Consider the following 15,673-nt stretch of genomic DNA (forward strand, 5'->3'; position numbering starts at 1 on the left):
ATAATTTGTATTATTTGGACTACTGTTCTCATATTGGATATTTCGCCTGATGTAGTCTCCAACCTTCTGCAGGTGTATCTTGTTAAACTTCAGAATCTGCAAGGCTTCTATTTGAAATGTCAAACACATTCCCAAGTTCGTGAAAAGACTTGCATGAAGGTTGGGTGAAATGTGAGAATAACCTCCCAGATGAGAAGTGGTCCAAATGATACACAAACTCATTATGTTCCGTTATTTGCTGCTACCCCAAGAAATTTCTGTGTACAATAAAAAAAAAAAAAAAAAATTGGTGCCATAAAAAAATAAGGAAAATCTGCAATTGTTTTGAAAACATTTTTGAACTGATATTTTTATTTTGTCTTTAAAATAAACTTGTAAAGTTTTGTTTAACAGCAGCAACAGAAAAAAACAATCTCTATAAAATTTCTAATGTTTTTTGCTTGAAATATTTCAAAGTGATTAGTAGATTCAATCAAAATACTAAAACTTGATTGGTGACTTTTTAGTTCTCACAAGAAAAAATATAGTGGCAAATGATGAATTCAACACTATTCTCACAAGTTTTGATCAATGGAATCTCTGATCTTCTTTAGTTATGTCTTGTTGAATTCTCTTGAATCTTCATGTTGAACTTGGAAATTTGTATTCAATTTCAAGCAGAACCTTTTATTTAATCCATAAGGTAGTTTTTTTTCTGAACGAGAACAAACTAATCCTCATAGATTAAATAAGTCATGAACTAGTAGAAGTGTTCAGTAATTTTTAATATTACTCATACTGAGGAGTGAATCTCCAACCCGCAGAAAACTGCTACTTAGAACTTATTATTTGGAACTTTATCCATTGTGCCATGGTTTCATATGGACATGTTGTGAGTATTGAGCCTTCAACTTCCAAAAGACTAACTTGGAACTGATAAAACTTAGTGCTTTTATCCATTGTGCTACATGTCCATATGGACAATTCTAGCATAAATTTTAGTCTTGTTTTATGTGTGTAATCTCCCTACTTATATATATATATATATATATATATATATATATATATATATATATATAGTTATATATATATAGTTATATATATATAGATATAGTTATATTTTTTTAACATTTTCTTTTATTACAATCTCTTGATTTAAATAATCAAATTGAGATATAAGTTAGAATGCTTTGGACATTTAGTCCTCGTAATGGGGTGTAGATATGTTAACCCTTTATGACCTGAATTATGATGTAGATATAAAATAGTTATTGTTAATTTTAATTAATTTAAATTGTTATGATACTATGATTGTCTTCAAACTGAAAAAATTATGAAGTTCAATAATTAAATTACCACTGAGAAGTTTTGCATTTCATAAACTTGCCTTGATTATTATCCGTAGTGATTGAAAGTGTTTGTTTATGACAACAGACGAAATCCTTTACTCTTAGAATCAACATGGATATATCTTTCCTAAATGATGCTTAAAAATTGTTGAGTTTACCTATGTTGGCAATAAAGTTTTAAAGTACAAGTGTGTGAATTGGCAAGGCCAGATCTGGACAAGATGAAAGCAATCTGGAACTCAAATCTTCCTACAAAGATGAAACGTGATTTTGTTGAAATGATCATTACATAAGTTTTTGTATATGGAAGTAGCGCCTAGACTTAACAAAGATTGGAAAAGAAAATTAACCATATATACACCAAAATGCTAAGAGCTACTCCTAACATTTCCTGAGAGTAGCAACTTATGAGAGAGCAACTCTATAGACACCTTCCTCATATATCAGCTCTTATTAGATAGAAAAAACAAAATTTTTCTGGTTACTGCTGAAAGGCTAAGAATAAAACCATGAATGAAAGACATTTTATAGATGCCAAAACAGGGATGTAGTTCAAGGGGAAGGATTCACATAATCTATGTCAACCAACTAGCAAAGAATCAAAATAAACGTTTCTGGTGGTGAGTTTGGAGTACCCATCACACTATGACAACTATATGATGATGATTGAAATAACTTGTGTTCGGTATTAAGTATTGTTTCATCATCTGAATATGTTGTAAAGCTTGTTGGTCGATTTGAAAGGTTCATCCTTAATACTCATTTTGTTGTAAGATTCTGAAAGTTGGTCACTGTTCAGAAGTTCATCCTCTGTCTTCATCTTTTTCTCCGTCAATGTTCACTTATGTGATGCTCACTCGCCCCTTTTTTTTCTCTAGTCTCTCAATCTATCCTACAATACTTTTTATATTCGTTCTCTGATATATATACACGCATATTTATGACAATTTAAATCATTGTCTAATCATATTAAAAATAAAGTATTGTTTACAACTGTTTCAAGACAGTATTTATTTTAAGTCATGCAAATAAACCTAAAACTCTTCAAACATCAAAGCATCTTCAGAATATGATCTTTTCATAAGTACACAGACAAATCAATGTCACAAAAAAAGATAAATTTCTATCAAAAACGATTCAAAATTACAAGAAGACTCACTGTCATATATATATATATATATATATAAAGTATGTTTGGGCAGCATTTTCTCTCTTATGCATGTTTCGTTGAACAGCAGAGATAATAGTAATTGTCTGTATTTTTGAGATGAGGTGTTTTCATTGATTGAGATTGTCAGACCGACTTCCTCATCTTGGTTGTTATAGTCACAACGTTTCGGCCGTTTTGCCCTCCGGCCTTCATCAGGTGTTTTGTATCGAACTGGGGAACCATTTTTTAGGAGTTTCGAACCCACCCCTTTATTATTATTATGGGGGTACCGTGTTCGGACTCCAGCTAGGCTCTGGGACATAGTTGCTGATTCTCTGTTTTGAATGTTACTTTTCACTGCCTTCGTTCAGGATTGAACTCAGCACCTTTGGGTAACTGTAAACTTTGATACAACATCTAATTTGGCAGGCCAATATTCAAACGTTCTGTTAAGAGTGTAAAAAAAATTGACATAGTCGCGAAGGTTTTCGACTTCCATGACGTATCTTCAGGCAAGTAATGAATTAAAAATGGCTCATGGAAGTCAAAAATGTTCAACAATGTCAAAAATTTTTTACACTCAAACAGAACGTTTGAACATCGGCCTGCCAAATGGAATAAACGGATCACAAGAGAAACAAACAGGAATTAAACCTGCTGTTTAATGAAACATATATGCATCCTTTTCCTTCTCGGGGAAAAAATCTTTCCAGCTATTTTCTGAGGAATATATTTTTTGTCTCCAAGTTTATTGTTCTTCAACAAAACCTGTGTAAGACATACTTCGTAAAAAAATAAATAAAATATTATGAGTGATGGTTAAACACATCTGGTTTTAGAATGTTGACCCTGTATATATTAGGGATATTAAGGTGTTTTTGTATCAAGTTTCATAAATCTTTTCTTTCCCCATTACATGTTTTTTCTTTCCATAGTGTACGACTTTCATTTGCCTTCTCCTTCTTCAAATTCTAAATCACATTCTATTTTACCTTTTTCACCAACAGTAGTATTTTTAATCTTCTTTAAGAGATTATAGTATCATTGATGTGTGTGTATGTATATATATATATATATATATATATATATATATATATATATATATATATATATATATATATATATGAATAAAAATAAAAATACCAGCGATGGTTGACGTTATGTTGTTTTGAAAAACCGAATGAATTTATGAAATGATCATTTCGTCCCTATTGCAGAGGATATTAAAAGGAAAAATGCAAAAAAAAAGAAAACGATCATATACCATATGAAAAGGAAACAGTGTTAGAATCCTACCAATATCGTTTTCTTTTTTTTGCATTTTTCCTTTTAATATCCTGAAGATGTCCTCTTGAATAGGGACGAAACGTTGATCATTTCATAAATTCATTCGGTTTTTCTTTTTTCAAAACAATATATATATATATGCACATACCATTTGGGAATACTAGACTCTGTATGTACGGTGCTGGAGTGTATAAATTTTCAGGTTAGCATCCGGAGACATGTTTAATCAACTGGAAGAGATGCACCTCAGTTTTCGTTAAGACATGCATCTAGAAGGAAAACTCTGATCTTTAAAAAAAACAAAAAAACTGAGGTTTATTGTCTGCTCTTTCTTGTGGTAGCCATTGCACCAATCAAGATTAGCAATTGTATGACAAAGTGTGGATAATTCTACACAAATCCTTCACCACTGTAAACAAATCATCTGTGTGGATTTCCAAACAACTTAGTTGTTGTGACAGACCTTGTACATCAAAACCAATAGGAGTGTCCACAATATATATACATGCACACAGGGTGGGGAAAAATGATCATATGTAGGGTTTAATAAAAGCAAATTAAAATAACTAATGAAAGCAAAACAAAATACCAAAAAAATCTAATTTTTTCTGACTAGACAGACCAGCAAAACGATCTGACACATTTGTAGGTTTAATAAAAAGCAAATAAAGTAAAGAAACAAAATATTTTTATTTTCGAAAATTACATATAATGCCATTCTGCATCATTAGGTTTCAAAACTTAAATCTCGGTCACATGGGATCTATTATTGTCCACACACTGTCGAGGGGTTCACAGAACATTTTCTGGAGTTCTGGTGATGCAAGGTCAGCCAGTTGATTTTCATTTTAATTCAGATCCGGTAGCTCTGAAGTTAGTAACCCATATCAAGATCGTGTTTCGAGCTAGTACGGATCGTGTCTCTACCAAGGTTGTAGTGCAAACGTGATGCTCGTTGTGTTGCAGTTACAGATTCGTTTGTTTTGATAAACGTTTCCACAATGAAAGCTCGATGCTCACCAGTCCAATTCACGTCAGCAACTGAAAAAGAAATGAAAAACAATGGTATTATAAAGAAACAAAACAAAATAACATGAAAAAGAATGGCATTATATAGACTTTTCAAAAATAAAAACTTATTTCTTTACTTTATTTGCTTTTTATTAAACCTACAAATGTGTAAGGTCATTTTGCCTGACTATACATATGTCACAATGAAAGCACAATGCTGGCTTGTCCAATTCATATGTGTAACTTGAAACAAAGTGACATTATATTGCCATATTTGGAAAATAAAAATGTTTCTCGTTTATTTTGTTTAACCCTACAAATGTATACAACCATTTTGCTTCACCCAGAAATCTCCAGGTCTGCATGGTATATTTTTATATATTTTATTTTGTTTTTTGTTTTTTTTTCTGTATTTCTTTTGAAAAATTTTTATTTTCACTTTCTTTTTTTTTTTTTTTTTTTTTTTTTTTACGGTTCAATTTGTTTTTACAGTTTTGAATTTTTTAGATGAGGGCTGATTTTTTTGTATCACTTGTTCTGACCGGACTATTATTCTCATCTTGAGTGTTATTTGTGCAACGTTTTGATCGGTGGCCCTCCAATCTACGTCAGGCGTGTTAGTTGCCATCTTGGAAAGTTGGAACTAGTTGATCACATATCAAAAAAAAAGGAACACCCTTCCCTTTATGAAACGAGGTGAAAATAATTGACAGAGATGCAAGATGAAAAGTTAGACGACTTAAAGAATCAGCACATATGTTCAAAAAAGAAAAATTACTAAGCAGACCGAGCATATAAATCAACAGTATATGGGAATCTCTAATCTATATATATAAAAGCGAAAATGTATGTATGTATGCATGTATGTACGCTTTTCCTCGATGTCCACAAAAGGCTTCTTTCAAAGAAGCGCTCGCTCGCTTCACAACTTCTTAAAACTTTTTATATCATCTATAAATTGTAATATCTCACACTTGACCACGGAGCTCGCCTGTCTATTTAATTTTATTGACTTTCAAACATTAATTATTCCACATTTCCTGCATCGGCACATGTTACATTCGGTTTTCGGAATAAACAAAAAGCGAAACTCGACTCTAATAACAGGCCCAGAGCCAGTGAACGTTTGTCGACTTGATCATATCAGACGGGGTAGCAGGTTTTTGAAAACAAACCGATTTATTGAACTCATTAAAAACTGTCCCACACAAAATGCTGACTGCTAAATACCTATCGCCGTCACGTCAATCAAAAACGAGCACCTGTTTTTTTTGTTTTTTTTTTTTCACACTTTACTATTTTCCAACTGCGCGTCATCAAGGCTTTGTTTTTTTTCACGGGCACCTGTTTTTTTTTCACACACACCTACAAACACCCGGGCAACACTGGGTACCCCTCGCTAGTTCTAAATAAAAAATAAAAATTGTACCACCCCCTCCTTAAAATTTTAATACTAAAAGGGAGATAATCCCCTGTCAAACTTCATTATAGTTATCTCCCTTTTGTCAACCAAATTTTTTTTTTCACACATACGAAACCACGGTGATAAAAAAAAAAAAAAAAAAAAAAAAAAAAACTCCAAGGATACAAAATCGTCTACGGAGTCAGGAACTTTTCTCCTTTTTTTTTTCCAAAATGGCAACCAACATGCCTGCTGAAGGTCAGAGGCTACACTGACTAAAACATTGCACAAATAACACTCAAGATGGGGACAACAGTACGATCGAAACAAGTGATAGTCTTTTTTTTTTTTTTACCATTTACTAATTTATACCATTTTAGTTTCACTTTTTTTCTCTGAATTAAAATGATTTACTTTTTTATTTTTTAATATTTTTTTTATGATTGTCATAATTCAAACTTTCTTTTTTAAAAAAAAATGTGTTTCTAGCATGAATATAAAGATAGATTTAAGACTTTGTTTGGATAGTTTCTGGATTTTTTCTTTTTCTATACATCTTGAAATCAATTTTTTATGGTTCCTAGAAGCTTCCCTGTTTCCAATTTTTCTTTTTTTCTACCTCCCTTTTTTATTTATTTATTTTTTTTTTTTCTCATTTCTTTTACTTCACTCCATTTCTATCAATGTTTTTTTTTTTTTTTTCAAAATAAGACCACTTATTTGTAGAGACCTCTCTCTATCCCATCAGTTTTCATAAATACATTCTTCATGTCTACAACTATCTTTCTCTCTAAAGCAAAGACACGGGATCGCCTCCTCAACGTCATTGTCCAAGGTGAGTCTTCTCTAGCGTCTGACACTGACAATCCTGCTCGCCACTGCTGCACCATCGGTGGCAAGAATTATTACAGCTAGTTTGTGATCACCATCATTATGTCTCTTTCTTCCTCTCAAATGTGGATTGATTACCAGTTTTCCAGATTATATGCCATTAACAAATTCAATTTTATTTTAAATAAAATACTATTGAAAATGGTGTTTTGAAAGTTTAGCTGTTCTTACTTGAATAGAAACGTGTGATTCGTTGACAAAAAAAAAAGGGAATAGGCATGCCTATGCAATAAAGCAGTAGTTTTTATATCAATACTGGAGTTCAAATCTCACATAAAGTCAAAAGGAATTTTTTTTAATTGGATATGGATTTTAAGAAATTGACATAACATTTAAAAAAAAAAAAAAAAATTACATAAATATTTTTTCAGTAACATTTTGTTTTATAATCCACAAAAAAATTATACATGAAGGGTATTCGGCTCTAGTTTATACTGAATCATTTTTACTTAAAAACATAATTTTCTAAAAAAAAAAAATTTTTTTTTTTCCCCAATAAAAACAGTTTGTGAATACATTCATCATAGTTACTTACTCGCATGCAAATACTAAAGAAGCACACGTTTTCCCCTCAAAATTTCAAAAATATTTTTTCTTTCTACTAGCTATCTAGCATGAAAAACTAGGTATGGGCGGAAATATGCCTAGTGATGTACTGTACGAGTACTGCTCATGCGGCAGGTGTAAACTAATTTTGATAATCGGTGTAGTTGATGAGTACTTAGTTGGTTGGAGTTGTCTTTTTAACAGAATATAATCCAAGTAGAAATGAACTTTCTAGAAAATTTGTATCCAAATCTTGACAAATGTTTTAAGTACCACTATGAAAAGCAGGTATACCAATTTAAAAAGAATATCATTTCCAAAAGAATAGTAAAAATAAGCTTAACACCTCAGATAAAATTAAAAAATTTATAATTTAAGCAATAAAAAAGTTACTTTTAAAAAAATTCACAAATTATGTAAGTTATGTTTATTTTTTTTTAATACATTTTATCTGCTTTCAACTGAGTTACTTCCCCTTTTGCTTAGGTCACGTGATCAAATCTCCAGCATGTAATCTTATTGGAACTGTTTTTCATAAATAATTATTTTTCTAACTTATCGTTTTCCATAATTTTTGGATATGTTACTATTTGTGAGATGGCAATTACGTAGGTACCATTTGTTTTACTTGAAATTCAATATTTTTCGTTATTATAATAAAGAAGAACTGTAACTTGTCTTTGATAACATTTGTCATGCTTTTTCATTTTTTTTATCTATACTATAAAAATGTCCCTTTTTTTGTGGATCTAAACGTCTATATATATATATATATTTGTTTTTGACCCTTATTCACTTTGTTTATACTACAAAGTTCCCATTTTGTGTTGTCGATCCAAACGTCTATTTTTTTATTATTATTAATTTATTTTTTTTTTTTTTTTTTTTAACTTAAAAAATAATGTGGATTACTTAAAACAATGAGAATTTCATTATTGCAAGTGATTTCAATTAAGTGATAAATTTTTTATAATTATTATTGGAGGGAGACGTTTTAAGTTTGTTTTTTTCTTTTTTTATCTCTTTTGGCTGTTAATCTGGAAAAATTGGTAATTTCTCCATTCATGGCTGTTGCAGTAGTTGTTATCACTAAGCAAATTTGCATTTACTTTTACCTCTCACGCTCATGTATTTTCGTTTTGTAATTTAATCTATCATTTTTTTTTTTTCTATTTTTATCTTTGAATCAATATGTTGCTTTTCATCAAAGATCTTGATTATCATCTTCTCTTAGTTGCTTATCTGGCAAAACATTTGTGTGGCTTATCCTTCTACAACATTTATGAAGGGGAGATTTTTGAAGAAGATTATTCCACGTATTCTGAATGCATGTAGCATCTCTGTTCTCCTCTTATTCACCAGTTATCACAAACCAATTTAAGCGAACAGAACATTAATAAAATCAGTGTGTAAATATCTGAGTTTATATTAGACACCTTGTTCCAGGGACTTACACAGGGATTCTCTCCCTTTGATTTTCAGTTCTATTTTCATATAAATCATCCTTTCTCGGATCAATCCATTTTATGGGGATCTCCCAATAGTCTCGTTTAATGATTAACATAGAGTAAACATGCATATTAACCTAGTTTAGTGTGTCCTACATTAATAGAAGGCCATTCCATTAAAGTCATGTAACCTAATGACATTACAGAATAAAGTACAAAGGCCATGTTTAAGCAACAAATGACTATTATGAAAATCTCTCTCTCTCTCTCTCTCTCTCTCTCTATATATATATATATATATATATATATATATATATATATATATGATATATCTTTCTCTATATATTTATCTCTTTCTCTATAAATATATATATATATATCTTTCTCTCTCTGTCTTTATATCTTTGCCTCTCTCTCTCTTTATATATCTTTGTCTCTATCTATCTATCATCTCTATTAATGGAAATATTATTCATTTTACCCCAATCCTATTATCTTTCTATTTTTATCTTTTACAAACCATTATTTTTTTGTTTTTATTTTCTTTATTATGTTTACTTATATCAAATTCAGTTTTTCATCTTTTGTATAAAAAATATTTCTTGACAAAATATTTCATTCCACTCTACTCTTTGCTTTCTTTCAAGTTTTTCCAATATATTTTCACTTTCTAATTCACGCAAAAAAAAAAAAATAAAATTTTTTTGAACATTTTTGTATTCACAATTTTCGGAACAATCACTGTGTCAAATTGTAACAGCTACACTTCACAGCCTTATTCTTCTGAATTTTTCTTTTTTCAACTATTTCAGACTAAGCTTTCAAAAATGCTTTTTCTTTTTATTTAATAATCTCATTATTATTCACATTAATCTATTTGGTATACGCATCAACAGCATGTAGATCTCTAGGTCCAAATTTTTTATGCCTCATGAAATCTTTCATTATACACTATATCTAAATCCATTGTTTTTAGAATTGTGCATGCACACACATTAAAACATCTTTGTGTGTGTGTGTGTATATGTGTATATGTGTGTGTGTGTGTGTGTATATATATATATATATATACACACACACGTGTACATATATGTATATATATATATGTATATATACACGTGTACATATATTTTACTAATGCCAAATCAATTAAAAAACTCTCTCTGCATTTTTTTTTTCGTCCTAAACCAGGGAGGGGTTTCTAAAATTTTCTAACAGGGTGGGGTAGGGTAGGGTGCATATTGATGACTTTTTAGGGGCTATGCAAGTCAAAAGTAAAAAATAAAATGACCCATAAACAGTGGATGAATAACTATAAAACAGGGTTAACAGGCCATTTGTTTCCAAAGTTTAAATTCATGCAAAATTTTATGTCAATAAAAGGAACATTGGAAAATCCTTACAATTCCTAATTCATTCGTATTATTGAGAAGCATGAAATTGGAAAAAGGAGATGGTTCATCACAAATGTACTATTGCAATGGTTTAGCAATTTTATTAAGTAAATAAATAGCAGAGAGTCAAGATAAAAAAAAGATGCGGCATACTTATCCAAGATGATGTGTTTAATGATGTTTTGTTGATTAGTTTTGCTTTATAGCGAAACGGGTGCTTCAAAACCTCATTCTTTTAATCTTTTTTTCTGAACAAAAAAAAAAAAACAACTCTATCTTTTGAATAGTTCCATTTCAAAAATTTTTACGCTTTCCATAAGAGCTCTGTGGGCCAGATTGAATCACTTGGTTGGCTGTATTTTGGTGACCCCTGTTCTAAATTATGCGTTTATTTTAATTTGTTCGAATCTGTAATAAGGTGTTAAGTTACTTCCTTTATTGCAAATTATCTCCCTTGAATAAGATCATTTATTTATTATTTTTTTGTATATAGATTAAAGTAGTTTGTACAAAATTAGTATTATGTTTTTAATATTTGTTAAAAAAAAAAAAAAATGTGTAAAATCAATAAATTACAATATTTAAAAAAAATATATATATTTTTCTTGTAAAATTGCAGAATACTTAATAGATGGTGAATTATAAACAAAAAAACTCATACCAAATGCAGTCAAATTTAATTATCTACCAATCTGTATACTTTTAATGCGATGAAACATTTTTTTCTGAATTTTATCTTGTTTAAAGCTGTCTTTACAATACGTGAATGGTAAAACATGGCTGGCTGTTTAACTTTTGGTAGAGAGTGATCATGTCTGAAAAAAGATAGTAAATAAAAAAAATAAAAAAATATTAAAGACTTATCCTACCACTAACCATCAGTCCTAGGTTATTATTTGATATCGTTATTGCTCCAGTCAGAATTAAAAGTAATTTATATTTTCTCTAGAGTAACTGATTGAATAATAAAACTTTACATATGTTCAATTATTATATCTGCCAAAAAGTCATCAATTGCAAGAACATTTTTAAAAATCTAGCTAAAATAAAGTATCTAGCCGATTGTAATCAAATCTTCAGTATATAACTTAATGAAAGAAGCTATTTTCTTTACATTAATATTTGCTATGAATTTAAAAAGGCAAAATGGGAGGGGGTATTTCAGTACCATTTCATATAATAAAAGTAATTTAGATATTAATTTTATTTTTTAAGTAAATTTTTCAGTCTTTTCTAAAAGATTGTAAAAAAAAAATTAAAAACTTCTAATCATTAGAGCATTATTTTAAGGTGATTGATTCTTTTTCTCACTCAATTAAATTCTGTCAAGGGAGACAATTCTTGCAAATGTTTTCATTTTGTACGACATTAAATTGCATTAAACTGATTTTGGAGTAACATTCACTCGTTTTCAATTCAAAAAAGAAACAATAATTCTGTACATCTAGAGTGTCAATCACTTCTGGTAATTCTCTATTTTGTGTGTGCGTGTGTGTTTTTTATTCTACATTTTTTTTTTTTTTTTATTTCAGTCTCGTCATAGTTTCAGCTTATCACCTACACCAAACTCTACTCTTTTTTTCTTGCTAGAATTTTCTCACTGTTTTAACGAAGCTCTGATTTTAAATTATCTTTCTTCAACTGTGCTTCAAGATTTTGTATCAAAAGGTTTTTGGTTTGACATATTTGAATGTTAAAATTATTGTTTGACATATTTGAATGTAAAAATGTTAAAAATAAGTACAATTTAGTTGTGCCACACATATCATTAGTTTGAGGGAAAAAAACCTTTTAACTATAGCATGTGCATTATAATACCTTGAATATTTTCATTACCATTTTGGTAATTCTTTGTAAACCTAGCTCTCCAGGGTTCGTACAGGCTTGAAAAGTCTTTGACTTTTGCCTTGAAAAAATCTTATTTCTATTATTACTTTGAAAAATCCTTAAATCTGGAAAATGTCTTGAAAAGGCCTTGAAAATTGTATTATTTATGTCCAGTAAAAATTTGTGTCAAAATATTAAAGATAAAATCGAAATAAATACTATTAAATTATTTTTTAATGTATTAAATAAAAATACCATTAAAATATTTTTTAAATATTGAAAATTAAATCGAACTACATTATTCTGAAATTGCATAGTATTGTGGATACAAGAGTTACGTCACTTTCTCACAAAACTATCTGATGTTTTCCATAAAATAACATTGTGTTTTGTGATAGACGTAACTCTCATATCCACAATACCAAAAATTTAAAAGTAAAACAAACACGGTATACACCAATCTACAAATGGTAAAATAACATCTTATGTTTCGTTGGCCAAATATAAGTGGGTCAGGAAATGTAAATAAGATTGTCGACAGGCATATTGTTTTGTATGTAAATGAAAATTACTGTTCCTGTTGTCAATTATTAACTTTTTTGGTTTATTATATATATCATTGTTTATATATCAAATTTTTGTTTGAAAATTTGAATTTTGTCTGGAAAAGGTCTTGAAAAACTTTGAAGTCCTTGAAAATGGACATAAAAATCTGTATGAACCCTGCTTGTTCTTTCTTCCAGTCTTGAGTAATTTTTTTTTTTTTTTTTTAAGAATTTTGGCTTCATTTTATTTTTTTTATATATAAAATAAATGCTTGAGAATGCAATATTTTGGCAAAGTTATAGGATGAAGCTTTTAAGAATTGCCCAAGTTGCTGGAATTTGATGCATCGTGTGATATTAGTCTAACATAGTTTTTGAATATGGATGCTTACAAGTATTTAGCATCATTTGTGCAGAAGTGATGACTGTATTTCAGTCATGTCACAGTTGGTAACGTTGGTAAGCCATTTTCAAGTTCTTTAAGACATACTGCATTACTTTTACTGATACCCTTAGGAAAGGTATGAATCTATGAATCCATCTCTTTTTCTCCTAACTCTAAGAGAAAAAATATGGAAAACTCTTTTCCACTTATAATGAAAGGAGAAATTATCTTCAATTTTATTTTAATTTTTTGTGGTGGAGTGAAACTTTATTCAAGTAGATACTTATCATCTTGGTCCTAGATACGACCTTAAACTATATCCGATGGTGAGGTCCCAGCTTTGTGGGCTTTGGGGAGTGTGGAGCCACCCCTTAATTGCCATTGCTCCCAGGTCCACTCTGACCTGAAGTGGTAGTACCTGTTAGGGTCCCAACTGTCAGTTAAATAGAAACCGACTTGAAAAAAAAACATATTCTATTAAAGAAATTTTCTTCAAAATCACTGGATTCGACATTAAATAACCTGAAAAGGGTTGATATGCCGTAAAACAAAAACAACCAACCAACTTATTATCTTAAGTAGTAACTCAATTAATCCTAACTATCCAGGCAGCGCAGAATTATTTGGTTTAGAATCCAGCTACTGATGGTGTAACGGGACTCGTATGAGAAAATCAGTAGCAGCCGAAGGATGGCTGGCTTGCGAAGATATTAGCAGCAGTAGCAGCCGTTAAAGCACATATGCAAATTAGGAAGTGTGTGAGAGCTTGCGTCACAAGAAAAGAAGAGAAAAATACTCTATGTGGTCAAAGAGAGAAGCAAGTTGAGAACCGGGGAAGGTGAACATGTAAATATGAGGCAAGAAAGCGTTGGCAAGAAGAAAAAAAAAAAAAATCGTGTGTGTGTGTGTGCCAAAAGATTTTTGCAAGATGATAAAATGCGTTGTTTTGGAAGAACCATGATTAAAAGTATTTCATTTGCACTTTAAAAAAAAAGAAGTGCATAGTCAGATTTTTATTTCTTTGTGATTTATTTTTGTTTGTTTGTGATAGTGTCAGATAACGTGCGGGTCCAAGTGGTTGAACTGTAACGACACAATTACAATTAAAATATAACGGCCACGTTACAACAGGTCCATAGGTCTGGTCAGGTTATCCGTTTAGAAGGAAAACTCTGATACTAAACCTGTGCTACTGACCTCGTATGTCATGGTACCAAACCAATGGGAGAGGGAAGCCTCTTTAGTCCTGGTCGAAAAACTTCCTAGAACTGGTGACTCAAAACAAATTATCAAATTTGCAAACCTAACTTAAGAAATAGATAGGCTCTGCTTATCGTCTGGCTTTCATGCTCTTTCTTTGTCTATTAGTCAGGCACAGATGTGTGACCGCAGGAACTCTACATAAACTTTGAAATATTGTTTTCCAAGTGGTTCATTGTGTCTCGTTTATCAGCATAGTAAATTGATTTATCGCATGCGTGGCATGTGGCTTTGTCGCATTGAAACGACATGATGAATTTTCAAAGTAAGTTGAATTCAAAATAACCGATAGTTAGATGTAATATTATATCTTATATATTCTCTCTCTGTTTTATTAAAAACAGCGAGAGACAAGGAGAGACAGTTTGAGACAGAAAAACTCCAAAATAATTTTTGTAATCAGGCAGATGTCTGTTACATGCACCTTTTCTAATCATAGTATAGACAAGTTTCATACATCTTTTCTAATCATAGTATAGACAAGTTTCATACAGACTTGAAAAGTCCTTGAATTTTGAATTTTGCCTTGAAAAGGCCTCATTTGTTATTTCCTTAGAAAATTTATTGAAAAGGCCTTGAAAATTGTATTTTTTATATTCAGTTAAAACTTGTCAAAATATTAAAAATCAAATCGAAATAAATACTATTAAATTATTTTGTAAGTATTAATAATGCCATTAAAATATTTTTTAAATATTGAAAATAAAATTGAAATACATTGTTCTGAAATTGCATAGTATTGTGCATACAAGAGTTACGTCCCTTTATCACAAAACTACCTTGGGTATTTTTATGATAAATATTGAAATCTCCATTTATAATTTAATTTTATAATTTTTTAAGGGGGGGGGGAGTAGTGGCGACTGTCATGAATAAAATTACTCCCCTCCTCAAAAAATAACTTTCTTTGTGTTCCTCCAGAACCCTCCAATGGAGAGATGATAATGGGAACTAGTTCAATACCTGCATATTCTTTTAATATGAATATATATATATATATATATATATATATATATATATATATATATATATATGCACATTTAACATGTGTTTTTGTGGTAATCTTGAAAACATAACATAGTTAAATATTTAGAAATTTATGAAGAATCGTTAATTTAGTACAGAATTAGTAATTGCATTGGAATTTGGAAAAATATTGGAGTTTGTATTACAATCCACAGAGGTACAAAAAAATTATC

The 15,673-nt window shown here is 30.1% G+C and overlaps 1 protein-coding gene across 50 annotated transcripts in view; it reads left to right on the forward strand.

The window, feature by feature from the left end:
- LOC145246585 (protein MTSS 1-like) overlaps window positions 1–15,673 on the forward strand; it is a 395,811-nt gene that overhangs the window by 314,831 nt on the left and 65,307 nt on the right. For 24 of the 50 annotated variants that reach the window (XM_080108203.1, XM_080108204.1, XM_080108206.1 and 21 more), the window contains one exon: window positions 6,975–7,013. The exons of the other annotated variants lie outside the window; for them this stretch is intronic. In XM_080108203.1, coding sequence (XP_079964329.1) covers window positions 6,975–7,013 — 39 coding nt within the window. The remainder of the gene's footprint in view (window positions 1–6,974; window positions 7,014–15,673) is intronic. 50 annotated transcript variants of the gene reach the window in all.

The sequence above is a fragment of the Euprymna scolopes genome, chromosome 24 (genome assembly GCF_053919585.1).
Source record: "Euprymna scolopes isolate OS-2025 chromosome 24, ASM5391958v1, whole genome shotgun sequence".
NCBI classification, from domain to species: domain Eukaryota; kingdom Metazoa; phylum Mollusca; class Cephalopoda; order Sepiida; family Sepiolidae; genus Euprymna; species Euprymna scolopes.